General features: G+C 48.0%; 1 protein-coding gene across 6 annotated transcripts in view; it reads left to right on the forward strand.

Annotated features, from left to right (window-relative positions):
* ITSN1 (intersectin 1) overlaps positions 1 to 27,933 on the forward strand; it is a 221,887-nt gene that overhangs the window by 156,756 nt on the left and 37,198 nt on the right. For 2 of the 6 annotated variants that reach the window (XM_058732474.1, XM_058732475.1), the window contains 6 exons: positions 386 to 468; positions 4,325 to 4,491; positions 7,752 to 7,797; positions 10,135 to 10,256; positions 13,392 to 13,509; positions 15,153 to 15,344. In XM_058732474.1, the coding sequence (XP_058588457.1) occupies positions 386 to 468; positions 4,325 to 4,491; positions 7,752 to 7,797; positions 10,135 to 10,256; positions 13,392 to 13,509; positions 15,153 to 15,344 (728 nt within the window). Of the gene's footprint in view, positions 1 to 385; positions 469 to 4,324; positions 4,492 to 7,751; positions 7,798 to 10,134; positions 10,257 to 13,391; positions 13,510 to 15,152; positions 15,345 to 15,723; positions 17,241 to 25,902; positions 27,910 to 27,933 lie in introns of those variants that run through there. The other 4 variants (XM_058732476.1, XM_058732477.1, XM_058732479.1 and 1 more) reach the window with 3 other exon arrangements.

Consider the following 27,933-nt stretch of genomic DNA (forward strand, 5'->3'; position numbering starts at 1 on the left):
ATGGCATGGACCCTTTAACATAAAGAATGTTTAATTATTGTGTTTATGTAGGTGTTCAAAGCAAATAATGAGCTTTAAGGAGATTTTAAAAAATAGTAAAAATATTGGACAAGCGTCTATCATTCAAGCTTTGAAATAGACCAGTATACCCTGACTGTGCACCCAGCCTTGCAAGTGCTGAAACACAAGAATGTGAGCCTAGAATCATGCCTTGTGCACCTTGTGTATTTTAACTTAGCCCAAGAGCAACGGTCTCAGCTGTAGATTGCTCAAAGTTTAAACGTTAAACAGCTTAAAAAGAAAAATAAAAAGGAAAATCAGTGTCATTTGTATGATTTTCTTTGAAGGTAAACATTAAACTCCTTTCTCCCCCAACCTCTTTCAGCATCGATTCCGGTTCTTCAGAAAGTCCCGCTAGTCTAAAGAGAGTAGCGTCTCCAGCAGCCAAGCCAGCCGTTTCGGGAGAAGGTGAGAACCTGAGTCCAATTATGTTCTTTAGAAGGGTCGAGGGGATCACATACTATAAACTGTAAATGTTTGAAAGAGACTGGATTTCACTTTAAAATAGATCGCATTAATTTATGTTCAGTGTATTCAACTCCGAGGTAAAATGAAAGGTGAAGATCGTTACAAAAGCAAAGGACTTTCAAAATAGTATCAGATATATTAATCATAAAAACTGAATCTTCTAATTCTATTTGATTCTGAGCCCTTTGACTTTTGAAAGAGGCCCATCAGCACGACTAGGGATCAAGTTTTGTGAGCATCTCTGTCGCTGAATTGTGGTCATTGCTGCCCTTGATATAGTCTGTTCCTCCCTGACTCGTAGATAAATGTTTTGTTTTAAAACTGTAACTGCACAGTCAAGGAAAGCTGTCTGTCACAGCAACCTCAAAGCCATCTTCTACTACCTCAAATGAAAGCAAGAAGTTCAATTTTTCTGTTCCTTGTAAATATCCACACCAGATGATTTAGGCCTAAAAAATTCATCTTGAGTGCTTATTACACTATTAATTAGTTGCTTTATTTCCTGGTCTTTACCCCATGAAATAATTCTAAGGATTGGATATGCCGATATATGGGATGGATTTTAAAAGGAACAAAACCCACATGATCCAGGCTCTCATGGTGAAAATCTTATGTCTTTTCTACATTCAGTGTAGCCATTATCGTAGTCTTCGTTGAAGAATGCTGCCCACGCTTCACACGCTTTCCACCACAAGTCTGAACAGTGTTGGTAGCTAGCAGATGTCTGCCCAGTTGTGTACTAATTTTTCATGGGTTCCTCGAATAAGTTATATGAAGATAGAGCGTTCTCTCTAGTTTGTTTGCCATCATGAGATTGTTGCATTCCTTAGAAAGCTTGCCTTGTGAAAAAGAGTTATTAAAACAATTTTTTCAGTGGAGGCAGCAAGGAATAAGGTTTAGTGGTATTTCAGACTCACGGTAACACGGTTACTTTTTCAAAGGGAACTTTCGAAGCAAAAATGTTTATAAGTTTCTAGGTATAGCGGTAAAACCTCATTGCTATTGAATAAATCCAACATTTTGTTGCGTCCATTTGTCGCTATCTCCACCAAAACAATCATTGGCATAGTTCTATCCACCTACATTCTTATCAATCATCTTAATGAGTTTTATCCGCTGTGAGCAGAACAAGGCAAAAAAAAGCTCTTTTTTAAACATAGCATGTACAGTCAGTATTGTATAAAGCAAATCATGATTCCACCCAAATTCAGTCTGTTATATCTAGTTAAGTCTCATCAGAAGGCCAAAGTTGATACCCTGGCTCTTCACCTAGTAGCCATGTAACTTTGGTCCTGCCTCCACTTCCTCATCTGTAAAGTGGGCGTAAGGACCGCCCCTTCAGGTAGGAAACCATTACAGGATAAGGAGACGATTTGTGTAAAGCATTTAGGAGAAAGGTCAGTAGGTATCTGCTACTGTTACTTCCTGTTTGCTTCAGTCTCTGGATGGTCAACACAGAGTCCCCTTAATGCAGCAAGCATGCTTATGCACGAGCAGTGTTGATGAATGCTGATTTGTTTTGAAACCTGTGCAGAGGCCTCATCCCTTGAGGCCCCACTATATAGGTCACAGGTGAGCCAACACATTGTTTAAAGTTGAGTAACAGAAGAGAAATTCTAATCTTAGGTGACAATGACTACATCCCTTGTGAGGTGACTTAGGTGCATTAGGAAATTCTAGGAGAGACTGAGGGCATTCAGGAGCCATGCGGGAGCACTTGGCATTTGAAGTTCTGAGAAAAGCTATTTACATATAATAACGGGCCCCTTATTAATACTGAACTAAAAGTAATCCCATTTCAAGTAAACCATAAACCAGGTTAGATTGTCCATTGGCACAGCTCTTAGAATATACCGGCATGGGAACGGCCAGTGCCCTGTGTTAAAACGTCTCTAGAGGAGGGTCTGAGGGCCACTGTGTGGCCACCGTCCTGGCTCCCAGCTCTCACGGAGCCCTGCGGGAGCCTCAGATTCCTGGGTACGTAGCAGGGCAAGCAATGCCACAGTCTTTGCAGTCTCCTTGGTATCCCGTAGTGCAGCAGCAAGTTCAGCCAGAGTTCATGCTTCTGAAGTTTCTTAAACATTTTGCAAGTGACTTCAAAATGCGGATCTGTTTTTGAGCAAGTGACTTTTCAGTGCAAGAATCACTGGGGAAAGTCTGGATTTGCCAGGGATCCTATCTTACATGGCCAAACACGAGCAAAGGAGCAGGGAACAGAGCAAAATGAAAAGGGAAAGGCCAGAATATTGAGACACCAGAAAAAGGAATATATCAGTGAAAAAAAGAATGTCCTTAGCAAAACTGCCAGACTTTGATTTCCGTGTGTGGGAAATCATTTTTCCACGTTTTCACTGTGGAGGTGGGTGTTAGCAGCACTGGAGGACTAAAGACAGAGAGTCTTCTGTTCTCCCTCGCACATTTGGATGACCTTGTGTCTGCCGTGGGGTCCGTGCTCGCCAGCAGTCGCAGGTCAGCACTGCTGAATTTGAGGCCGCCCTTGGAGGGCTCTCCCACGTTGTAGAGCTGCCCATGTTAGCACACGCATTAGGGTGTTTGTGTTTTTTTGTGTTTGTTACAGCTTTCATTAGTACCTCCCGCAGAGGCCCTTATAATTAGCCAAAAGGATTCCTCCGTACTAAATTTCTGCCTAGTAATTAACAGTAGGCTGTGAATTTAAGGGCTCCACGTGAAGGTTTAGTGAGAAACCTGCATCATCCATCATAAAAATGAACTTTCTGGGTAAAAGGTGATTTAAAAAAAAAAAAAAAAAAGCCTTTAAAAACATACACAAAAGGCCTAGGATACGATGAAGAAAAAGTAGAAGCGAGAAACTTAGGTCCGTCTTTCTATAAATCTTACTCTGTACCTAGTGTAGGGTCTAGAATTTTGCGCCTGGTGATCTTTCGGAGAGTGTGATTTGGTTTCTAAGCCTTAGTCAAATCAACTGTTTGTCCTCCAAACAGAAAAATTTCCTCTGGAATGCACACCCTTCACATTCAAGGGGGCGAAGAACATTGGCTCTTGTTTTTTTAAGACTTGAATCATGAAATGTAAGAAACTGAGATTTATTTTCGGCTCGTTCAGAAAGGCTTGCCTGTTTTCTGGGATTGAGTAGACATTACTTTCACTGTCAGCCCGCTCCCTGTTTATGCACTTGAATGACAAGTAGGTGCCCATTTTTGACGAAATAGTATACATCTTTTCTCTTGTGTTTTAACAGCTTCCTCCCATCTGTGTGTATGGCACAAAAGGGCATAAGTTTTCACTCGGGCACTTGAATAATGAAAAGAACTGTGTCTAATTTACATGCAGGATATACTGTATCTAAAAATTTTCCAAAAGTGTGACTGGATACCCTCAAAATGGAAGTACAGACATTTGACGTGTGTACAAGATCCGGTGTGCTGGTGCATCTAAACCAGCACTCAGCACGACACGGGTACTCAGTAAATGTTAAAAGTAAACGTAAAAACCATTATTTTCGCTCAAAATCATGACATCAAATGGTAGCTCACTCTTGGTACTCAGTGTCGGTAAACATGCGGTCGGCTCTTTGGTTCCCGTGGCTGGGTCTTCCCAGGAATTGTCTCCCTGTCTACAGTTAACTGAATTTTTATGTGCAACTTGGGAATTTAGAGCCCAGGGTGTTCTGCAACTCTGTTTTATCTGTGACTAGCCTTTCTCTTGAATGGATCTTACCCTAACTTCCTTATTCATAAACTTGCATTTGCAAAGCTGTCTGGGATTTCTGTAAACAATCAAGCTCTCTCCGTATCTCAATATTTCTCCCCACCAGAATTTATTGCCATGTACACTTACGAGAGTTCTGAGCAAGGCGATTTAACCTTTCAGCAAGGGGATGTGATTTTGGTTACCAAGAAAGATGGTGACTGGTGGACAGGAACAGTGGGCGACAAGTCTGGAGTCTTCCCTTCTAACTATGTGAGGCTTAAAGATTCAGAGGTAAACCCACATTCACTGTTTCCTCCCCCTTTCGGTGCGGTGATTCTCTTTGCAGGGAGTCACGATATTGGACGGTGGAACACGTTGATGGGTTTTGCTAAAGTTCTGGGACGTTGACAGCAAATACAGTGACCTGTAATTGTTTCAACTTGTCATTTGGTGCTGCGGGGTTCCCACAAGCAGAAGAACCCCCTGGGACTAAGTGGAGATTGCATATAAGGAGGCTGGTCTGCGTCACCTGGGTTAATGTTCAGTATTCACCTCTGTTCCTACATGTGACTGACTTAGGATTTGGAGTAAACATTCTTGATCAGGTCTTCACGAGCACTGATCTGGGGTACCCGAAGGAAAACACACAGCAGTATTTTGCCCATGTCAACAAAAGAATGGGGGTGATACTGGCCCTAGAACATTGGGCAGTAGAGAGTTTCCAAAATTTATGTTTTGCCTACACATTAGGGAGACACAAGATCTAAGAGATCGATACACTTTTGGCTAAGCCTTAAGGTCTCAGACCCACTGATCAGGGCCTGAATATGTTCTAAATGCTGTTGTCCTTATAAATCAGAAATGGCTCCCATTGTTGTTACATGGGGCCCTAAAAATTCAGTTGCATAACAAGTGGTCTTGAAGTGGTGCGAGTTTAACGGAATGGGGTGGGCCTCCAGAGTACTGGAAGCCTAGCTTTGTAGGGGCCAATGTCAAGTTAGTGGAGAATTTCAGGGTAAACCAGTGTACTCATTTAACAGAGAGCCATTGCACATAAATAAACCAACAAGAACTGGCTTTCCCCCACCCCACCCCCTGCCCCCACCCCCACACCTCCTTTCTCAGGTGTAAGCCAGTGGACAGAGTTCCTCTCTCATTTGAATGCCAGTCTCAGGGTGTAAAATCGGGCTTGGTCCACAGGCCCCGTGTGTGCAACTGCTTTGGAAGCCGGGAGCCTGGCCCCACACTGCAGCCTGTTCATGGGCCTTCTTCCCTGCAGTTCCCAGGAGCACTTTGTATTTTGCTCGAGTTTTGTTTTTTCAGGGAGTGTCATTTTTGCTGTTTGGGGTTTTTTGTTTTTGTTTTGTTTTTTCTTGCTGTGGTCTTGAAAGCAGCTTACTGAAACACCCAGGAGGGGTTTGCAGGCATTTGCCTACCCCTGGAGAATATGGCAGAAGCCAGGTAGACAGTACTTCTGTTCAAGAGGACAGCCAGCGAATTGTCCTCCTCAGACCTGGAGAGGGGAGAGTTAGGCTTTTCTCCAGGCTTCCAGTTGGATCCAGTAAGAATCCTACAGATGGTATTTCAGGGGCACAGGGGAAAAAGTACAACTGAACTCAATTTCTGTTACTAGGCATGAAGACTTTTCAAGTGACTACCTGTTGGTTCAATTAAAAGACAAAAGCCATTACTTATATTTTACTCTGATAAATTATAGTCTTCTATTAAAAAAACAAACATCTGAAATCAATAAGTGAAAGAAAAAAAAACTGACATTTTTAAAGGTAAGCTGAGTTGTAAGGTGCTTTTTAACCACAGTCTTAAATTATGAGCCACAGAAGAACTAACAGCGCTAAAGATTTTGGACAAACATTGAGTGAGCTACATTATTTCATAATGATGAAAACATCGAAAAAGTCAGCTCTTTCATTTTCCTTGGACACGGAGTTCAGTGTATAAGGAAAATTTCCTGCTAAAACCAGACCCAGCCTCAGATACCAGAATTGCCCTCTGGGCATGGGAGTGTCTGTCCTTTCCTGGCTTTTCCCTTCTCTGTAAGGGAAGGGCTGGGGCACATGGCCTGGGGCGGCTTTTCTCCTGCATTCTTGAGGGGCGCCAGGACAGAACCTGATCTCCTGAGTTGTCTTAGCTTCTGTGCGGCTGTCATGTTAAACAAGGAGCGCACTGGGGCGCCCCTGGCTGGCTCAGTGGCTCTTGATCTGGGGCTCGTGAGTTCAAGCCCCATGTTGGGTGGAGAGCCTACTTTAAAAAAAAGTGGGAGAGCACACTCAAGCTACTTGGACTCTATCCTTGGGTGTTGCCAATTGCATTGTTCCTTTTATGGACTATAGAGAGCGTGTTACAAGCCTGTACTGGGAAAGTAACTGGTCATTTGGAATCTTATTTCATTAATATTCCTTTATTTTGATACGCAGCGTATAAAAATAGGAAAGGAGATTGGTATTATACATCTTGATAATACAGAAATCATAATCAGTGTGAAACTTATAACTCAAACTTTCCCTGGTAAATGGTTATTAAATTTCAATGACCCAAATAAAGAGACTATGATACGTTAGATAAATGACATGTTTTTATTCTTACAGTAACTGTCATTTACTTTATTAAGCCTTTTGTTTTGTTTTGTTTTGTTTTGATTGGAAAACTTAATTTACTGGCAGATAGGGACTCGAGGATGAAAATCAATTCAGAATAAAGCACTTTGTAATGACAGATTACAGTCTGGCCCCTGTCCTGACTCGAGGTCTCTGTTGGCTTGTTCAGCTGGTTTAAAATTCCATGAGTATCCATAAAGGAATTCAACCCCAGAGCACTTTTGGAACAATTAGTAGTTGCAAAAAAAAAAAAAAAAAAAAAAGTATGGTCTGTTTCTATGGATTGTACATCCAGCATTGATAGAGGAATTTCAGTGTTAAGCAATGTAAGATTTGAGCGGAAGGGATACACAGGAAAGGGGCTGCCTCTTTGGATAAAGATGTCAGTGGGATGGGGGAAGGTGTGTTTGAATTGCCACTGTACTGTTTCCGTTGTTAAAAAAAGAAACCTCTAAAAAATGTGGCAAAATATTAATATTTTATGTAGCAAATCTGGATTTCGGGCTCCTAGATGTTCACAGCCCGTATAGTTTTTGTGTGTGAAATATTGAATAACCATTTGAATACAAGCAGGAGCTCAGTGTTTAGGACACAGACTAACAGTCTTCCTCGCCTGGCACCCCCTGTTTGGTTTGACCCAGGGACAGTATGCTATACACAGACAGAACTTGAGCCCACTGGGACCCTACAGTGCCACATACTTTGCTCCCTTTTCCCTAAAGAAGAGGGTAAAAGCTGTGTGTTTTAAAGTACTTATTTTGTCCCATGGTTTCCTGGTACCCATCTGATGTCAGGAGATACAGTGCTGCTGTGTTTCCCCAGAATGAACAGGGGGCTTTAGGGGCTCGAGCGGGCTTGTGTCATCATTGATCGTTTTTTAAGTTGCATGACCAAAACTCTGCAGTATGCAAATGAGACCTTTTGCTCTGTTTTAAGGGCTCTGGAACTGCTGGGAAAACAGGGAGTTTAGGAAAAAAACCTGGTAAGTTACAAACCCTGATGCTTCTTTTTCAATGTTTTGAATGTAATTGACAGTTGCTCCTGCATCTTTGTTCATTAGAGGCCAGAAGCCTAAAAAGAAAGACAGAAGGACCTTTCCAAGGAGTGGTTGGGGTAGATCCTTTTCTTGAAATCCGTTAATAACGTATACACGGTTATGCAGTATGGCTATTGCTTCACACATGGGGAGCAGGGACATTGCTAGACAGAACGTTCTTGGGTTGTGAAGAAGTAAGCCAGGCAGTGTGGTGGGAAGTTGTAATTCAGGGAGCTGTACGATTTGGGCTCAGCCGCTGCTTCATCACCCTCTTGGTAGGTCCAGGACACTCTTTTCCTCTCCTGACAGCACAATCTCCGTCCCACGACATAAGTAGTGGAGAAGAGTCAAAGAGCAGCAAAGCACAGGTCCCTTTAATTTGGAAGCCCATGGGTTGCTTTGCCTCAGGTACACATTGAAGGCACAAAATTATAGCCATCCCTCCGAACTCAGGCTTTAGTTTATGTAAACAGACTCACATGTGCTACAAAGAGCACCGTGAAAGAGAGGAGAAAGAAACAGATGTGAAATAATACGGTTTGTATGGCACGCCTTCCTCACTTAGGTCATCTGGGCGTTTTTGTCGTGAGGTTCTGTAGGAAATGGTGGGTTGAAGAGTTCCTGCCAGGCTGAGGGGATCTGGTGCTTCTGCGTGTCGTGGTCCGCCCCAGACAGGTTTACCCGGAAAAGTGGGCTCTCAAGTTGCCTTAGGATTTTAGTCGGACTCCAGATACTGGAACACCTGAGTTTTCAAATCTGTGTTTTAACTGTGAGTGTTTTACCTTTTGGATTGCCGTTCCAAAGGGTCCAGATGGGCTTAACGTTATCCTAAAACCAACGAGCTGCTCAGGGACACAAAAGACAGAAAAGAATGCTGGGGCAGATTGCTGGCTGCGCATATGCCAGGTCCTTTGAGGAGCGGGAAAATCTGAGGCCAAATAGGACACTAATTGGGACTCTCTCCAAACCAAAAACTCTTGGAATCTACAGCTAGTCCTTGGTGAGTTATGGGAGAAATCTTACCCCAGCACAGATTTCCCAGCGAGGGCTGGGGCCAAGGTGTGTAAGCTGGCCTCCGTCTTGCTTCCCCCGATCTCCCTGAAGCAGCTGGCAAGGCCAGACCTGCCCCCTGACAGCCTGGCGCTCCTAGCATGGTGGCCGGAGGCTGGTGGCAGAACAGGGTCATGGAGGGCTTGTTGCTACTGTGCCTTTTAGAGAAGGGGGAAATACCTGTCAGAGGGGGGAGCCTTTTTACCTCTTGCCTTTCTTTCTGTCTGTCTGTCTTTACCTCATTCCTTCTTTCTGTCAAGATCTGTTATGACGGGGAGAGAGCACGGAGGAATAGAACAGTTTGTTCCTCACTGCTTCGAGAAGTTCCGAAAGCAGTCACTGTGGATACGCCAGAATTTAGTCAGAGAAGGATTTTGTCTTTTCGTACTCGACCTCCTGTGCCAGTAGAAATGTACTCTTCAGAGCCTGGTCTGTGGTGCTGCTGGAATTTTCCCCATGAGATTTTTAACATTCAGGGAAAGTACAGAACTGTTTACGTTTTTTGTTTTTGGTTTTTTTTTCCGTGCTGAGCTGTTTATTCATAAAATTCCCCTCTTAACGCCAGATCCTTTTTTTTTTTCTAACTCGAAATAAAAAGAAATAAACGCGCATTGACATGATTCCTACCTGATATTCAGGGATCACCCTCAAAATGTGAGCCACAAAGAACATGGTCACGTGGGTGGGGCTGAGCGTCTAAAGCCACAACATGTAAATCAGCTAGTGCCACGCTCCCAAAAGTTTCTGGAGAAAATAGGATTTCTCTGTTTACTTACTTGGCCGGTGGGAAAGCTCCACGTGAGTTCCTTCATTCACTTAACAACCCTCGAGTGAACTGTGTGCTACGGGGTGGAAGGCGGGCTGGGGAGGAAGGAGGCCCAGCTGCTGGCGACAGGGCATTCGCAGTAATTGCGGGCGGGGCTGGGACAGAAGGTGCCGGAATTGGGCACAGGAGTGGGGTTCGCAGAGGGAAGTTGGTCAGTGAGTTCTGAGAGATGATGAGGAAGTCCTACAGCAGCACCAAAAGGCCACCCGAGTCCTGGATTGCTGCCTTTGGATTGGAGGTCATGGAATGGGGGGTGACTGAGTGGGCCATCTTCATTTAGTAGAAAGCCAGCCCAGTGCAGTGGCTTTGATGATGTTAATCTGTGAACCCGGGAGGTGGCTGTGTCTTCCTAGGAGCTCTTCTTCTGACCATAACGCTGCGCTGCGCTGTTTGGTCTTGTTTTCCAGAAATCGCACAGGTGATTGCCTGCTACACTGCCACGGGTCCGGAGCAGCTCACCCTGGCCCCTGGTCAGCTGATTTTGATCCGAAAAAAGAACCCAGGTGGATGGTGGGAAGGAGAGCTGCAAGTTAGTGTCTTTTCCTTGTGTTTAAAATCCTCCGTCCAAAGTTGAATGTGCAAAATCTCAAAGGGATACAATTTCATCGCAAAGGACAGCTAACCCCGCACCGCCTTGTCCTGCGTGTGGATATCGGGAGAGTGCACACCATCGGAACCTATGTGTTTGTTTTTTGAGCTTCGGACAGCCAGTGGCAGAGTTGTGAGAGCTAAGGATTCATTGAAAGACTTATCCAAATTTGTTTTGACCCCTGAGTTCAGATAGTGGGGGTTGGTAGCATGAGAAATCATGATGAGGGACGCCTGCAGTGACATCTCAAGTGTCATGGCATTATAGAAGCAGAGCTCATCATCGGTAGCAGTATAAGGTGTGATACGAAAGCCACATCTGTACGACACAACGTATTTAGACCCGTGTGTGTGTGTGTGTGTGTGTGTGTGTGCGCGCGCGCGCGCGTGCCTGTGTCTTCAATTCACCGTTTTGTCAAGGCCAGGGAGGGCAAGGTCTGTATATTGTGGTGAGCTGTGCATATGGGGCAGCAAGTTAAGAAATCAAGTGCCAGCAGAGTGCGGGGTGAGCCAGAGGACTAGAGAAACGTGTCTTGGGTGGAATGAAAAGCTTGCCTGGAGTAGAGCCAGAGGTTAAACTCGTCTCGGGCAGCTGGCTGGTGGGCAGCCATAAAACCCGTCCAGCAGGGCTGACCACACTGACCTTACAGGCTCAGGAATCTGACCTTGACCTCTGGGGTCTCGGGACCTACTCCTCTTTGTACTGTTGTGCTGGTGTCGCCTCAGGCTGCCCCCAGGTGCTCCTCTTCCCTTCTCAGCCGCTCCCCTATTCATCTTCCCAACCATCGGCGACATCTCCGTTCCAGCCCCATTTCGTTTGGTGGTTTGCTCTCTTGAAAACAGGTGACTCCCCTAGACTCTCTTAGCCTCACTGAGAGTAACGTGCCCCACCCGTGGTTGTCTCCCAGCCCTCCCCCAACCCGCCAGAGCTTGCCATATCCCACCTCCCCCAGAAGCTTTGTGGCCATCCCACCAGCAGCAGCCTCTTCTTCCCCTGAATGATGGTGGGGTCCCGATGCCCGCACCACTCTTGGTATTTAATACTGATGTGGATGTCATTGCTTAGCTTCTCACACACATTTCTCACGTCTGCATGTAGGTTATCAGCTTTCTGAAAGCGGTAACCGTAGTTTTTCATCCTCACATTCCTAGCACCTTGCTCAGAAGAGAGTTTTGAACCGTTCTGGCAATCCACAGTAAAGTGGGTGGATTGCCGTGTGCACGGAGGGCTTCTGGCACTTTCACTGGATACACACATGAAGAAATTGCCAGTGAGCTCTGTGTTCCGTCCTTGTGAAGCCGCAGGGGCATGGCAGAGTCGTTGCAAGCCATGTGGCGGGTACTGGACAGATGAACACGTGGGGGCTTGCAAATGAGAGGCTGCCGTCGTGGGCGGATTCCCTGTAAACATAAAAGCTTTAGCCCTTCGGCCAAGGGCATGAAGTCTATCAGAGCACAAGGAAAGGGAAATTCGATCTGCGTTCTACAAGTAACCCAGATGTATCCCTCTTAATAAATTGGCAGGTGGGAGGGCAGAGTTAAGGTGGAGGAAGCTTTCTTATCTCTTAGCTTCATTTTCTTATTTTGGGAATAGGTAATATATTCACATGGCTGAAAATTCAAAAGTGAGGGGCACCCGGCCGGCTCAGTCAGTGGAGCACGTGACTCTCGATCTCGGGGTTGTGGGTTTGAGCCCCAAGGTAGGCGTAGAGATTACTTAAAAATAAAATGTTGAAAAAGTAATAAAAAATAAGTAAAATGCAGCAGTGAGCAAAAGGGGATGCAAAATGTCTCCCGCCCACCCCATCCTCAAAAGCAACCGCTTTTTTTCTTTTTTTTTAATGCTTATTTATTTTTGAGAGAGAGCGTGAGCAGGGGAGAGGCAGAGAGAGGGAGACACAGAACCCGAAGCAGGCCCCAGGTTCTGAACTGTCAGCACAGAGTCCGATGTGGGGCTCGAACCCACGGACTATGAGATCATGATCTGAGTTGAAGTCGGGCACTTAACTGACTGAGCCGCCCACGTGCTCCAAAAGCAACTGCTTTCACCAGAGTCTTGCTTTCTAGAGATACAGCGCGTGTGTGCATGCACGTGTGCACACGGGTAAACCAGTTTGAGTTCTCTGTTGCCATTGGTGTAGTTGCGTGGTCATAGCACTGCTCAAGATTCTCAACTAGACTCTTCCATCTCACAGAGTGAGTCAGAAATTGCAGGTCTCAGCTCACCACCTTTATTATCCGTTCCTCCATGTCATAGGCTATCCCTTTCCGACAACACCCAGCATGTAAACACTCAGTAAACGGGTCTTGTGTTGAATCAGATGGAAGCGAAGGAGAAAAGAATGGCACTGGGAATGGCTGTAGCCGTCACGGAGGCCTGACGGTCTTTGAAAACAATGTCAAGTTGAGACTCTTTATGTCCTGTAAATATTACAGTATGTTACCTTGTATCGTCCAGAAGAATGAGGCGTGAGGGTAAATAGGGACTTACCACTAACTAGCTTATGACGCCAGAACTCACTTAACTTTTCTGGGCCTCACTTTCTTTATCTGGGAAATGGGAGAAGTATTAGGATTCTCCCTTCCGGCATTGTGCAGATACATACATGTAACCTGCTCAGTGCAGGACGTGACTCAGCAAAAGCACCAGTAAGCGTGGCCTGCTGTGATTAGTAGTACTTTATGATTGTTACTACTTTCATTCCTGTGAAATCCTTATGTCATGTTGGCATTTGCCATAATCTCTACATTACCTGAAATTAACACATCAGAGCCGGCGCTGCCCGAGCAAGGGTTCTAGCTAGGACATACCACATCACACGGAATTGTGATCCGCACAGCCCAGCCCGTGCAGCAACACTCCAGGCTTTGCTGACCAATGACTGCCACAATTTGAATTTGAGCTATGGGGTTTTCGTTGCATAATCTGGTAAGTAAGTGAGAGATTCTACTGTGTTAATGCCACTTGGTTTGCAGTTTTCTATAAACTGTACAAGTGCTCTGTTGCATAGCAAAAACTTCATCAAGAAGGATCATGAACCTCTTAAACATTTTGATGTAATTATTTTCTTACTAGGCACGTGGGAAAAAGCGCCAGATAGGCTGGTTCCCCGCTAATTATGTAAAACTTTTAAGCCCTGGGACAAGCAAAATCACTCCAACGGAGCCACCGAAGCCGACGGCGTTACCGGCAGGTAGGTGGTTTACGATCTCTATTTGGAAGATGGCCTGCGGGTCACGTTGGTCTTTCCAGTCGGTTTTCTCCTGAAGTATCTTAGATTGTTTCTCACATCTGCTGTAAGCACTTCCTGTGCTTGCCGGGACTGATACCCAACTAATGTGGTCTGGAATATGTTTTTCAAAAGGACCAAGTATCTAAGCAGCTTTGCTGTTCTGGGTACAACAGGGCCCTTGTTGGAACCCTCTTCCTAAAGCAGCCATGAATGCTGCGGCATTAAAGCCAGATTTTTCTCTTGATTTCCTTCCAACTATTTAATTTGGGATTTGGGCGAGGGGGTGAGGGGACAAAAGGGAGCTCCTAAACATAAATGGCTGGGGTCTAAATAGGTCAGGAGATAGAGCTGGAGGCCACGGGGTTCTGTTGGTTGCAATATGCTGTTCACTGAAGACTAAAATAACTCCCCTGTGACATTTCCTGTGAACAGAGGGGCTTCGCTTTACTGGGCAGGATGTTGCACACACTCTCCTAAAGGACTCAAAAGAACAGAGGGCACTGCGGCTGAGCCGGTTGGCTATTTTCTGCCTGAAGAGACCAAATTAGATGCTTTGGTAATATTTGAGGCGGGTGAGGTCAGGGGAGCAGGATTCTGCCTTAGGTCTTTAAAGCTACCAGTTCTTGGGTGGCATTTGTGGAAAATGCAGAATTTTCATTCGTGTCCTTGCCATACATCCCGGTGAAATCAGATTCACACTTGGCAGCCTTTGCAAGAAACGAAAGGATTGGCAAACCGGGACTGTGCCCAGCCCCAGCTGGGCCTCTCTGCCTGAGCTGTGGCCTCGTGTGGGCAGAGGGGTGTGGTGCCAGCTGGATCCCCCCACCCTCCCCGCCTTGGGGGGATGCCTGGCAGTTCCCTCTCATCAGGTTGGTTGAAACCCACAGAAAGGATTTGCTGAAGCGATTCAGTTAGCTGGAGAATTTGAAAAACCTACACCCATATACAGGTTGGTTAAGAAAGATTAATTAGGGGCACGACCTCACCGTATGGTCTTATCTAAAGTGTGATAATGCCAGGAAACGAAGGCAGTTTAACCTCCCATAGGTTGGAGGGAAAAAGAGACAAGAAAAATTATTCTTGAATGTGGAAATTTCTCCTCTGAGACAAAAGTTTGAGACACAAAGATAGAGCAGAATAAAACATGGATTTTTACTGTTCAGGAAGATTTGGGTTTGTGGGGAGATCAGATGATAATTACCTTCCACCTTAAAAAGACAAAAGAAGAAGCAAGAAAGGAAGCAGAGAACTGTAGCAAAGTCCCCGGGATGCACGGGATGCACGGCTGACCCGGCTTCCAGAGTCAGCATTTTTAAGGAGTTCCCCTCCACTCAAATAGAAATGATTCCATGAGCGTTCAGTCATCAGTGTAAATTTTCTGCTGACAAGTCCACATGAGAAAGAGGAAGGGCTTATACAAACTAAAGACTCCATGTGAAATTTTGCTGTCGTCTTGGTTTTTAACCCATCTTCCTCTGTTGCCCTCGCTCTGCCCTGTCCCGAAAGAACAGCACTAACACGTGGGCATATCTGATGACCCCAAGTGGCCCCTTCCGCGTGCCTCTCGGCCGGGCAGCTCTCACCTGGCCCTGTGTCTTCCACAGTGTGCCAGGTGATCGGCATGTACGACTACATCGCCCAGAACGACGATGAACTGGCCTTCAACAAGGGCCAGATCATCAACGTCCTCAACAAGGAGGACCCCGACTGGTGGAAAGGAGAAGTCAATGGACAAGTGGGGCTCTTCCCCTCCAACTACGTGAAGCTGACCACAGACATGGACCCAAGCCAGCAATGTAAGTGCCTGAACGGCTCCGTTGTCTCTCCTGTCTGGTTCCTTACGGTAAAACATGCAGCATTGCTCTGATTCTGCCGAGCTTTGTTTGCAGAACGTAAAGCTAGACCATTGCTGCATTCGCAACAGTCTCTTTGAAGACCTTCTGTAATGCAAGACTTTTATCTTGTGGGGTTGTTTTCTTTTCTTTTCTTTTGTTTTTTTTTTTTTTTCATTCCTTCTGTAGCATGTCCCCTCCCTCCCCTCCCCCCTTTTTCCTTTTTTTTTTTTTTTTTTGATCATTTTGGCACCATGCTGTTGACATGCCTGACTCATTTTCCTAGCTTGAATTTTGCTCATTGTTTTGTTTTGCTTATGTGTTGTTTTCCTCCTTTTTCTAGGAATCATATGTTGTCCATCCCCCCCTCAGGCTTGAAAGTCCTCAAAGAGACCCACTATCCCATATCACTGCCCAGAGGGATGATGGGAGATGCAGCCTTGATCATGTGACTTCCAGCATGATCACCTACTGCCTTCTGAGTAGAAGAACTCACTGCAGAGCAGTTTACCTCATTTTACCTTAGTTGCACGTGATGACAATGTCGAGTTATGACTTGCAGAGATAGAAGCAAACCTTACAAAATTACACAGGGTAGTGGGTCCTTTTGTGGCTTTCCTAGTGACTCGAATTGACTTCCCCCCCACCTTTGCACAGGTGCTTTCGATAGTTTTAAAAGTGTTTTTAAGATATATTTTAGCCTTTTAATAAAAATCAATAAATTACTCCTTTGCCATTTTGGTTTTGCAAAAAGACCCACTATCAAGGAATTCTGCGTGTGCTATGGAAAAAAAAAAAAAAATGTTCCAAATGTCCATAAATCTGAGACTTGATGTATTTTCTTTGTTCATTTTGTCCAGTGTTACCAACGACATTGTGTAGTTTGGGTTTCCCCCGCCCCCTGCTGTGGAAGCAGAGGAATTCAGTGTATCTGTTTTAAAGCCGTGTAGTACGACCCCAATTAAACGGAAGGTGTTTGGCGCTTGTTCGTGTGTATCAGATGTACCCTGCCGAGCATGTAATAATACGTCCTGTACATAAGAACTTAGTTCTTCCCATGGCGAAAGCTACCACCTTGTACGATGCTCTAATCACATTAATCTGATTTTGCACAGTGACCTTGTAGCCACAGGAGAAAGCACCTGTGTTTTTTTGTTCGGTCTCAGATTTATCTGGTTGAGTTGGTGTTTTCTGTTTGGGGTTTTTAATCTTGCGTGTTTTCATACCATAAAATCAGTAGACGACGCCGCTGAGGTTGTCACGATCAACAGTATCTACAATCTCTCCTTAGTCTCTGTTACATGAAGTTTTTATTCCAGTTACTTTTCACGGAACGACCGATTTTGAACACGTAATTTTCTTGACAAGAAAGAATGTATAGAAGTCTCCCTGCAATTAATTTCCAATGTTTACATTTTTTTTAACTAGACTGTGGGATTTCTGCAGATTAATACGAAATGGAGCTCATGGTCCATGTATGTGTTAGATGTGTTGTAGCTGAAGCCATGTGTGTCTTTTAAACACTAGTTGGAAGCTCTCAATAAAAATGCCCGCTGCTGACAGCACAGGACACCGGGTGGGGGGAGCCTCAGCACAGTCTCGCGGTTCCACTAATGCCTTTGTAACCTGAAGTCACCTTCCGTTTTCACGCCTCCCTCGGGGGCGTCTGTGCAGAGCCCCTCCCGCACTCACACGGCGCGGAGAATGGGGGCTGCTTCCCCTCGTTCCCTTGCGCTCCAGTATTTTCATGGATATGAATGTAAGATATATAAATACATAAACCTGCGGCTTTAACAACTGTAATACCACCTTTTGGATTAGTTACGTGTATAGATAATTAAATTCTTCATACAAAAGTTAGACGGAAATGTCTCTGTGTTTTGCTGTTGGAACCAGGCAGTGGTGACGGGGAACCAGACAGACTAGATGGCAGCCGGGGCCAGCTGCCCACGTGGCCATGGGGACGCTTGGGCTTTGAGATGCAGACGCCTTCCGCTCCTCACGGAGTCTTCTTTGACCCCGCCCCCAGCCCCCACCTTGCTATCCACGCCTCCCTGATCAAGGAGTAGAGGATGGCCCCTTACAAGACGGGTTTTGAAGACTAGAACTACCGCGCAGCTGAGCGGTTAACTGTCTCTTCGGGCTTTTGGTGCACGTCCTTGATACATTGACAGGTGTGTGACTGGACTCAGGGTACAAAACATTTCTCTGAAAGATGTAATAAGTGTCTGATGAACATCCAGAGAACGTGTGGGTGGAGATGGAAACTTTCACGGCTTCCATACTGCTCCCCGCCATCCGTTTCTGCCTCGCACACGCCAGTCTTGTCGCCCTTGCAGAAATAAACCAGTGTATGTGTTGAAGAAACTTTGCTCTGATGACCGTGCACTTGCTTCCGATCATGAACTTCACTTAGCGACCCTCCTCGGCCCTCCATTTGAACAATGGTTTCTATTTTGGGGGGCAGGGATCCATCACGTGTCCGGCATCCTACGGGACTCTGGGGAGAGTGTGCTGCTCAGTCACTACTGGAGAGAGGGTCCCTGTCCTCATGGAGTCTGTGTTCTAATGGGAAGAACCAGCAGAAAACCAAACTACCGCAGTACATGTAAAAATATATGTGGACTGTGTGTGATAAGGTGATAAGGCCTGTGCTGGAAGTATGGTTGCAAGGCACCACTGAGCAGGACATCCAGTTGGGGCAGGCAGGGCGGCAGCAGGGAGAGGGTCAGAGAACCCTCCCAGCAGGAAGTGATATTTAACCTGAGACCTGAAAGAACTAGGGGCCAGATGAAGCCGGAAAGAGAAGTGGCTGTTCTAGGCACAGATGTCAGGACGTGCAAAGGCCAGGAGGTGGGTGGAGAGATCTCTGTCCCTGCCCCCCACTTGTGGAGCAAGGATCAAGACAGCAAGCCCCATCTCTTGCCCAGGAGCCCTTCCCCCATATAAGCCAATGTTTCTTCTCCAGCCTTGAGTTTGGTTGAAGCGACACATTGTCAAGGTGGGTACTGCTGTGCACTCTGTAACTCTCTCTACAATCCCCTCTCTATAGATCATTCCTCCAGGCTCCCTTCTGGTCTGTGAACGGACACAGGTTGTTCCCCAGGACATGCTCTTTCCCCCTCAAACCATTTGGTTTGCATTTGATTATGGAGTGTCCATCTGATCCACTTCTTCTCAACCAGGGGGAATGCTACCGGCATCTAGTGGGTGCAGACCAGGGATGCTGTGAACTGCACTGCAGGGCACAGGACCACCCCCACCACGGAGAATTATCCGGACTCAGATGTCACCAGTACCAAGGTTGAGAAACCCCAGTCCCACCCACTGGCCACCGTGGTTAATGTTCACCTGGTTGTTCACGGCTAAAATAGGTGCCTTGCTGGTAGTCGCTGCTTTTGTTCCGTAACTACTGTTGAGTAAACTTAATCATGTAATAAGTTCATGCTCTGTATCTGTGGCGTAAAAAGTGTCCCAGAATCTTGGTCCTATATTTTAGACTTGATCGTACTCTTCTTGGCTATTCCCCATTGTATGCAGTTTGGTACTAAAGTACTTTTAGTCCTGTTCTCAGAAAATCTGCTTAACAGGAAGTTGAATAAAAGAGAGAAAAAGCATCTTTTAATTAAGTTAGCAAAGTGATGCTAGGTATCTCCTTTGGCCCCAGAGTTTAAAGATGTCAGATTTTTTTTTTTTTTTGGTCGTTTAACAAAAACAGCTGGTCATTAAATCATTTAATTTCATAATTGGTGCCGATTTGTCATGTGAATGTATCTGCAACTGATCTGTGGGTACAGCGCCATATGGACAAGACGTGTACAAATGAGATCACCCTCCTTTTGCAGTTTTGAGTTGCCTTCCTAAGGCCAGCTGCCTCTCTGCACTGCAGAACAGGGCCCAGAGAGCTGCAGAGAGGGAACAGAGTGGCGGCCAGCGGGCCAGAGCCTGGACTGCCTCTGCGTAAAAAGGGTGTCCTGGAGAAGCTGATGTAAAGGAAGGATTCTTCCCTTTGTAAAGTAAAAAATATTACACCGTTACACATATGGCAGAAACTGGTGTTTGCCCTGTTTCTGGAAGGGAACTGGGCAGATCCAGACTCCCATAAGCAGATGGCAACTGGGCTCTCTCTCTATGCCTTCTTTGATCCCATCCGAAGAAAACCCTGGTAATACCAGCTTAAGAAAACCCTCTCAGTAGTAGGTTAAAACATGGAATCACCAATATTCCCACCTCTCACCTATAAAACCGCAATTTCTGTTGCTCAATATGCTATATGCCCACCTTGGCACATAGTAGGTTAAGTACTCAGAAATGCCTGTTTGAACGAGTGGGTTGAACAATTAATACACGAGGAAGAGGCACTGGGGGTTCCATTCCAGGCACACCACATCACCCCCCAAGAGGATACCGAGGTACATTTGCAGGCCCCTTTCCTTGAGCTGTGAGTTTCCCAACAGCAACTGTGTTCTTGGGAGGGGCTGCTCCTGGGGTCTGTTGCTCATCTGGTCCGTGAAGGAGGCCAAGGACCAGAGATGCCAGGGTGTGGCAACCTTCCTCTGGGCCAGGTCTACCCCTGGCACGGGGTCGGGGAGGCAGCCACCCAGATCACAGTTGGGGAACGGGCCCAACAAATCACAGCCCTGCTTCCTGGCAAATTGAAAATTAATTCCTGAGAGTGAATATTCATTTTTTTCTTCTAGCAAAAGTATACGTTAATCCTATTCATTTCTTTTAGTTCCAAAACACCCAAGAGAATTTTTATGAAAAACTACATTGACTGCCAGTGGTCCCAAAATGCACAGGAAAAAAAAAAAAAACAACCCAAGTCTTCAAAATGTCTGATATTTTGGATCTGGTGGGATAGGGGAACATAATAAGGTCAAAGATCACGATAGCTGTATGTGAATATTTCACTATTTCACTTCGGCCAGAATTCTCTTGGGCTTTTCTTTAAGAAAATTCCACACACACAAAAAGCCAGGTTTCCAGAATGTTTCCTGGTGTGTAGTTATTCCATCTCAAAGGGTTCCATTGCCACTCGGGGGAAAGTTCTTTTTTTTTCTTTCTTTTTTTTTTTTTTTTAACTATCTTTTAAAGTTTATTTTGACAGAAAGAGAGTGCATGGGAAGGACAGAGAGAAGGATAGAGAATCCCAAGCAGGCTCTGCACTGTCAGTGTGGAGCCCAGTATGGGGCTCGAGCTAACTGTGAGATCATGACCTGAGCCAAAATCAAGAGTCAGATGCTTAACTGACTGTGCCAACCAGGCGCCCCAAGGAAGTTCTTTAAAAACTCCCTGGACATTTTAATTTTTATTATTTTTTAAGTGTTTATTTATTTCGAGAGAGAAAGAGAGATCACAAACAGGGGAGGAGCAGGGAGAGAGAGAGAGGGAGAGAGAAAATCCCAAGAAGGATCTACACTGTCAGGGCTTGGGGCTCCATCTCAAGAGCCAGGAGACCGTGACCTGGCTTGAAATCAAGAGCCCCATGTTTAACTGAGCCACCCAGACGCCCCTCCCCGGTCATTTTTAAATGATAGGATTTGATTCACAAAAAAAGTAAAAGGTTTTGTTTGTCAAAAGTGAAAATCAGCTACAAAATTATACCAGGGCAACTTGCTGTTAAACACACACTACCTCTCAGAAACTACCAGGTTATTGTTTTACGTTGTCAACAGGCTGTGTGTGTGTGTGTGTGTGTGTGTGTGTGCGCGCGCGCGCGTGTGTGTGTGCGTGTGCGTGCGCGCGCGCGCCTCCGTCTTTAGCTTGGTAATATTGGGTGGGGTGGTGCAAACAGACCCATCACGCTATAGAAGATTCTGGCTGAGGCGGACCGCTGCGGTTCCCACATCTGCCCCGCACCTGAGGTCAGGGTGATGTTGCAAGCCTCGAAAGAGGAAGTGTCCCCTTGACTCTGCCCGTCGTTTTTTTAAAGTTGGGCAGATCCTCCTCTTCGTGTAGTTGCTCCCGAGTGACCTACAAGGGGCAAAAGCACTTTATCTAACGTTTTTCATCAAGGAGCCAGTTTTCACTCCGTTGAATGACTTGATTCCCCTGGTTTCTTCCCCTTCTCCGTCCTGTGCTGCCCCCTCCCTTCTTGGTCCCCTGTCACACACACTCGAGCTCAACAGGTCCACCCGCCGCACTCCAGGCCCCACCAGGAAAGTGGGGGGAGGTCTAGGGGCGGGAGGGGTGGGCGCACGCGCGCATGTGCATGCAGAGAGATGCCACCCACCTACCCACCCGCACCCCCCCTTCCCCCCTCCCCCCGCTCCCCCATCGGTCCACGAAATCCAGATCACGGAGAGCCGTGCGCACTAGCCCTGCGCTGTGAGCTGAGAGCGTGACGTTCTCAGAGGCCCCTCCCCCTCTCCCTGGCTAGTCCTTGGACCTTGTGCCACGTGGGAACAGCAGCACCTCAGCACCAGCCGCCTCCCATAACCACGACTGTGTAAAGGTGGAGACCAGGTTCCTCTTCCGTGTGTGGTTCACTCATAGCTGGGGGGCGGAGGAGCTGTTGCCCGATGCCGGCACATTGTGGCACCTTCTCAGTGCTCGGGCTCAGGACACAGCCGCCTCCTCAACCCTTCTAGTCCTGCTCACCCCCACTGCAGGATCTTCCAAAGACACAGGCTTGCCAGAGACGCCCGTGCTCAGTGCCACCCCGAGAACGGTTGCCGTAGCGTCTCCGTTTCCATGGCTGGCCTCTGCCAGAAAAACATGGCGCCAAAGGTACTAACACGGCCTGTCTACAAGTTCAGGGTAATATTTCATTCCATTTCTCTTAAAGTTTTGGAGTATTTTATTTTCCTGTAGGCAGATAGTGGCGATGGAGGAGTCCGACGTAACGGTACCCCGGGCTTCTATAGAGGTCAGGAAGGGATACAGGGTGGTGGTTCGGGACATGGGTTCAAATCCCAGCTCTCCCACTTCCTAATTGTGTGATTGTGGCCAAGTGACTTAACCCCTTTGTGCTATAGTTTCCTCATTTACATATGGAGGGATAATAATTGTACCCAGCAGGTAGTAAGCCCCCCCCCCCAGACAATAGCCTTCTTGTCATTCTTACAGGAGAGAAAAGGCATTTGCATCTGGTCCTGGGCGTGAAGGAATCCATTTAACTGGCTTCCTCCTTTCTTGCAATAAACCGAGACAGAAGGTTGTGTGCATTTTAAGACTTTACAGAGGGGCGCCTGGGTGGCGCAGTCGGTTAAGCGTCCGACTTCAGCCAGGTCACGATCTCGCGGTCCGTGAGTTCGAGCCCCGCGTCAGGCTCTGGGCTGATGGCTCGGAGCCTGGAGCCTGTTTCTGATTCTGTGTCTCCCTCTCTCTGACCCTCCCCCGTTCATGCTCTGTCTCTCTCTGTCCCAAAAATAAATTAAAAAAAAAAAAAAAAAAACGTTGAAAAAAAAAAAAAAAAAAAGACTTTACAGAAAGCAGTGCTTTTGTAGATAAGGGATTTTGCAGAGAAAAGATTGGACAGCTTCCTTAAAACCTTCAGCCATCTCATTCATTTGTGCACAAATCGGGGTCCCCTGTTCTCCAGTAGTGGGAGGCCCACCTGTGTTGGAGTAAACACCTTCCTCACGCTCCCTCAATGTGCGGTGACACCCAGCCCCGTCTGCGGACGCTTGGCAAATGGGAGAAGTTGCCCTGTGTTTCAACGCGGCTGGCGTCAGGGAGGCCGACAGAGCAAATGGAATGTGCGAGGCTTCTAAATGTCACGTCCGTGGACCCGGTTGGCAGGCCCATGCAGCGCCCCACAATAAACCTGTCACCCATGCATTGAGTCACTGGATCCCTTATTTCTCATCTCTGCATTCTGTGGCCTTGTGTTCTCTCGCCAGCAAAGAAAGACTGGAATGTTTGGCCCCCAGACGTGCCAGGAGCTCGTTCTTTTTGTTCTTTGTGTTTTGTTTTTAAGCAGCCGTACAGCTTGGATAAGGGACATGTGTCACAAGGGTGGGGGGCACCCCAAAGCGCCGTCTCCAGCACACTTAAAGACTGGGAGATGAGTTCTCTCCTGCCCCGTCGCGGACACCCGGACATGCCTCTCAGCATCCACAGCTTTGGGTCTTGGATGCGTCTGGTCTGTTTGCCAAGCCTCCGGCAGGGTTTGAACCCTATGATCTGTCCCAGCAGAGAAGTGGAAGCCAGGATGACCCTCTCCTCTGTGGGGCATTACCTTGTCCTTCTCAGGCCGCTGTGGGAAGACCCCCACATCTGAGTCCTCAGTACGACCCTCCAGTGTCACGGGCTCCCTCGTGGTGGGAGCCCTCACCCCATCCTCAAGGGGCAGAAGTAATCTGCCAGTCCTCTCCCCTCCCTCCCCTGCCCCTCCCCTCCACCCTGCTGTGTCAACAGCTCCTGGGAGACCAGGAGGGGTCCAGTCTGCCTGCATTTCCTGGCAAGCACCTCCTCTCCTGCACTCCCGGAGAGGAGAGTCGTGGCCAAGGAACACGGGGCCAGGTGACAGGGCTGTGCTCAGTGAGACACAGACCGGGCGCCTGCTCTCATGGAGCTTGTAGGAGCCAGAGGAGAACACCAGCTCACAAATAAGTCATTTCAGCTGCTGCTGGATGAAATGGGCCAGGATGTGACTGAGGGCCAGGGCTATCGCAGATGGGATGGCCCAGGAAGGCCTCTGTGGAGAGGTGGAGGTCTGACTGCAGAGGACTTGGCAGGCAAAGGTCAGGGAGAAACGTGTTTCAAGCCTGAGGGATAGCAAGCGCAAAGGCCCTGAGGGTGACCAAGTTTCTCCAGTCGTTGCATGAAGACCGTAGCCTTCTTTTTTTTTTTTTTAAGTTTATTTATTTATTTTGAGGGGGGGAGGGGGGAACGTTGGGGCAGAGAGAGAGAATCCCACACCATTAGCACGGAGCCCGATGCAAGGCTTGAACCCACAAACCGTGAGATCATGACCTGAGCCCAAACCAAGAGTCAGTCGCTTAACCGACTGAGCCATCCAGGCCCCCCAGGACCGTCAGCCTTCTAACCCGTCCCTGCTCCAGTCTCACTGTTTTCCAGCCTCTTCCCCACCCCGTGGGCAGAGAGCTATTTTAAAAATGGAAGTTGCAATCTGCTAACAATCATCCAGGGCTTCCCAGTGATAATGGCCCAAATCTCGCAGCTGGGCCTCAAAGCCCTGCCTCATCTTCTCCCTTCCCCAGCCCATCCGGCCGGACCCCTCTCTTCCCTTCTCCTCATGGAGAGCTCCTTATGCTTCGTCTTTAGCACAGGTCAGTCATCGCTTGCTCAGGGAAGCCTTCCCTGATCGGTGCCTTCCTTTCTGAGCTGCTGGTGGAACCCATAGACGGCTGCCGTCATCCAAACACCTTCCAGGTTTCTAACACCAAAAGGTGTGGCAGGTGCAGGGCACATGGGCCTCCAGCTTGCAGGAGGGGACCCTGATGCTTGAAGAGGGGAAGCCCTGGGCTGAGCCCCTTCCAGAGCTAGTCGTTACCATCCCGATCTCACATTCTCTCTGCCCCCTTTTGAGTAACCGTGAGGACCCTCCACAGCGGTCCAGGCTTCTGTTGCTGCAGTGGATTTCCAAGACGCCCTCTTGAAAACCCTCTCCTCTGACCTCCAAACCACTTGATGGAAATGCCCACCTGCATCACTGGTCCGCACATGCTGGGTGTGAACTGGGGAGGAAATGAGCAGTGTGGACAGCGTGGACACGGGGCCTTTCCCCACCTAGAGATCCCATCACTCAACCTGCCAGAGTGTCATCGGTCTGGGATCCGTGGACACCCGTTGTCCGGCCCCACTCTTGCTTGTCTCGTCCTACCCGACCTGCACCTCCCTGCTATCACCACAGTCTCCTCCCCGCCTTACAGCCCGTCCCCCCCAACCCCCCGCCTCCCTGTCTTCTCCACCTTGGTCCTCCCATCTTCCCCCTCCTCCTCTCCTTGCTGCCCAGCCCAGCTCCACCGACTCGCCGTGACTCAGCTCTTTGCTGAGCTGCTAGTAACTCATCATACGTGAAGATGAGTGGATTTTAAGACTCAGACACACGCACAGACACACAGATACTCATCTCCCGCCCAAGACTGTGAGCTCCCTGGGGGGCAAGGCCGGATCCCACAAAGACCCACACAGGAACAGCACTTACAAGTAGCAATGGTACCTCCCCTTGTATGATTGATTATTGTGCGACGCCCCATCTCCCCGGTAGCTTATGAACCAGAGGACAGCGCCTACCTTGCACCCTTGCATGTCGTGACCGCCCATGGCGGTCGTTCAGGAGCCCTGTGTGGACGGTCTCGCTCCTTCCTCCCCATCTAGGCTGCAAGGAAAGGACACATCGGTGCTCAGTCTCTGCGCTGCATGTGACCTCGAACCCTGCACAAAGCTGTGTTTGGGAAGCCACCATGGCTTAAAAGATAAATTCACGTGAGAAGACCCTGGGACTGGAAATGAGCTTAGTAGTCAAAAGAATTGTCATTCATCATTCTTATAACCGCCCTAACTACCATATTATTTATGCGTGTATTTGGTTTTCTGTCTCCCCCACTAGAATGGAAGCTCCATGAAAGCAGGGACCTGAGCGCAGCTATGCAGTTGCTGGAAATGAGCAGGAAATGTCCCGGGCTCAGGTTGTCTCTTGTGTCCCACCGGGGTCAGTTTGCCAAGTTAGGAGAGACCGCAGGGGACCGGGCTATGCTTAGACCCTCGAGAAGAAAGTTCCACTGGGACGAGGAGGATGCCTGCCCCTCTGGACCGCCAGAGCTGGGTCCCGGGACTGGCCAGCCAAGGGTCACTGTCAGAGGAGACACAGCCGCCTTGACCCAGCCTGGCTACCGCCGGCCCAACAGCCTCGGGCGCCACGGACCAGACCATCTTCACAGCCAGGTCTTTCGGGAACGCGTTGGGAGAGGAACGGGGACCGACCACCCTCGGGCCTACTCTTTGGTTTTCTTGTGGGTCTCTATCTCCCAAGACAGCAAGAACGGAGGGCTTATTCCTGATAGCAGAAGTCACCGTGCACCTGTGGACTCCGCTGTCCCATCGATACAAGGAGGCCGATGAGCAGAGTGACCTTTTTGAGCTCTAGGCCTAGCATTGGGGGTCAGGTGGTGGCAGTGTGACCTCCAGGGACACAGCGTCAGAGGCTTGTCTGAGCTCCAGGTCATGGACGGAGGGACGGCATTCTGGGTTACAACCATAGTTCCCTTTGGACAAGTCGCTTGAGGGACCCACCTGGGTCTGGAATCGGTTCAACAGTTGTGACGCTCTCGTGCTACATGAGCCTGGACAGATCTAGTTTCTGAATTTTGCTCCCTTTTCGCACCAGGTGTCTTGATTTCGGGGCTCCCTCTGATGGAGTGGTCCTCACTCTGGGCTGCACGTAGGAGCCTCCTGGAAGCTTCCACATGTTACAGAGGCCCGGTCGGAACCCCGGCCAGGTGGATTTGATTGGTCCGGGCTACCGCAGGGACACCGGGCCTTCTAAATCTCCTTAGGTGATTCCAAACATGCGGCCATTCTCAGGGGCCACAGCCCTCACCCAGCCTCCGTGAAGCTGCCACCGGGATCCTTCCGAAACACGGCCCGGACCTTTCCCAGCTCTGCAACCAAGACAAAAATGTAGACGTCTCACTCTGCTGTTCAAACTCCTTGACTGTACCTCCCCCCACCGCCCCGGGCCGAACTGTGTCCCCCTCCCCCACCAGATTGAAACGTTGAAGCCCTTCCCCCCAGTACCTCAGAATATGACTGTTTCTGGAGCTGGGGGCCTTAAAGAGGTCATTAAGTTAAGATGAGGCCATCAGGGTGGGCCCTACCTCCAATGTGAAGAGGCCATTTGGACGCAAAGAGTCACCAGCAATGATTTTGTAACAGAAGAAAGGCCATGTGAGGATGCAGGGACAAGATGGCCACCTGCCCGCTAAGGAGAAAGACCTTAGAAGAAATCAGACCTGCTGGTACCTTGATCTTGGACTTGCTGCCTCCGGCGCTGTGAGACTCCATTTCTCACGTGTGAGCCGCGTGGTCTGTGGGACGTGGTTACAGCAGCGTTAGCTGACTAATACGTCACCTTCCCAGCAAGGCAGGAGGCATGGTGGTTCAGAACAGTAACTCCGGGGTAGGACCCCCCCCCCCTGCCATTGATTAACTGAGGCTTTGGCAAGTCACTTAACTTCTCTGTGCCTCAGTTTCCCTGTCTGTTCAATGGGAGAATAGGTGTAGTAGCTGCCACACAGGATTGTCCGTGAGGACTCTGTGAGTTCACCTACATGCAGCGCCTGGAACCGTGTGGCTCATGCGAGCATGCAGTGTTGACTTCCTTGACTCCCTGTTACCCCAGCATCTGCTTTCTCTCCTCACTGCTTTCTCTCTATTCCCCTTTTCTCCAACCGCTTCCTCTACTTGGATCCCTCGCTACTTCCCCACCCGAAACTGCCATGTGCCTGATGGAGTCCAAGCCAAATCCCTGCTTCTCTGGAAGATATTCCCAGGTCCCTCCAGTCAAACCTACTGCCTCTCATTCCAATAAACATGTGTCTGTACTTCTAACACCCCAGCCTGCTTTGTGTACCCGAAGGAT

The sequence above is a fragment of the Neofelis nebulosa genome, chromosome 5, assembly GCF_028018385.1.
Source record: "Neofelis nebulosa isolate mNeoNeb1 chromosome 5, mNeoNeb1.pri, whole genome shotgun sequence".
NCBI lineage: Eukaryota > Metazoa > Chordata > Mammalia > Carnivora > Felidae > Neofelis > Neofelis nebulosa.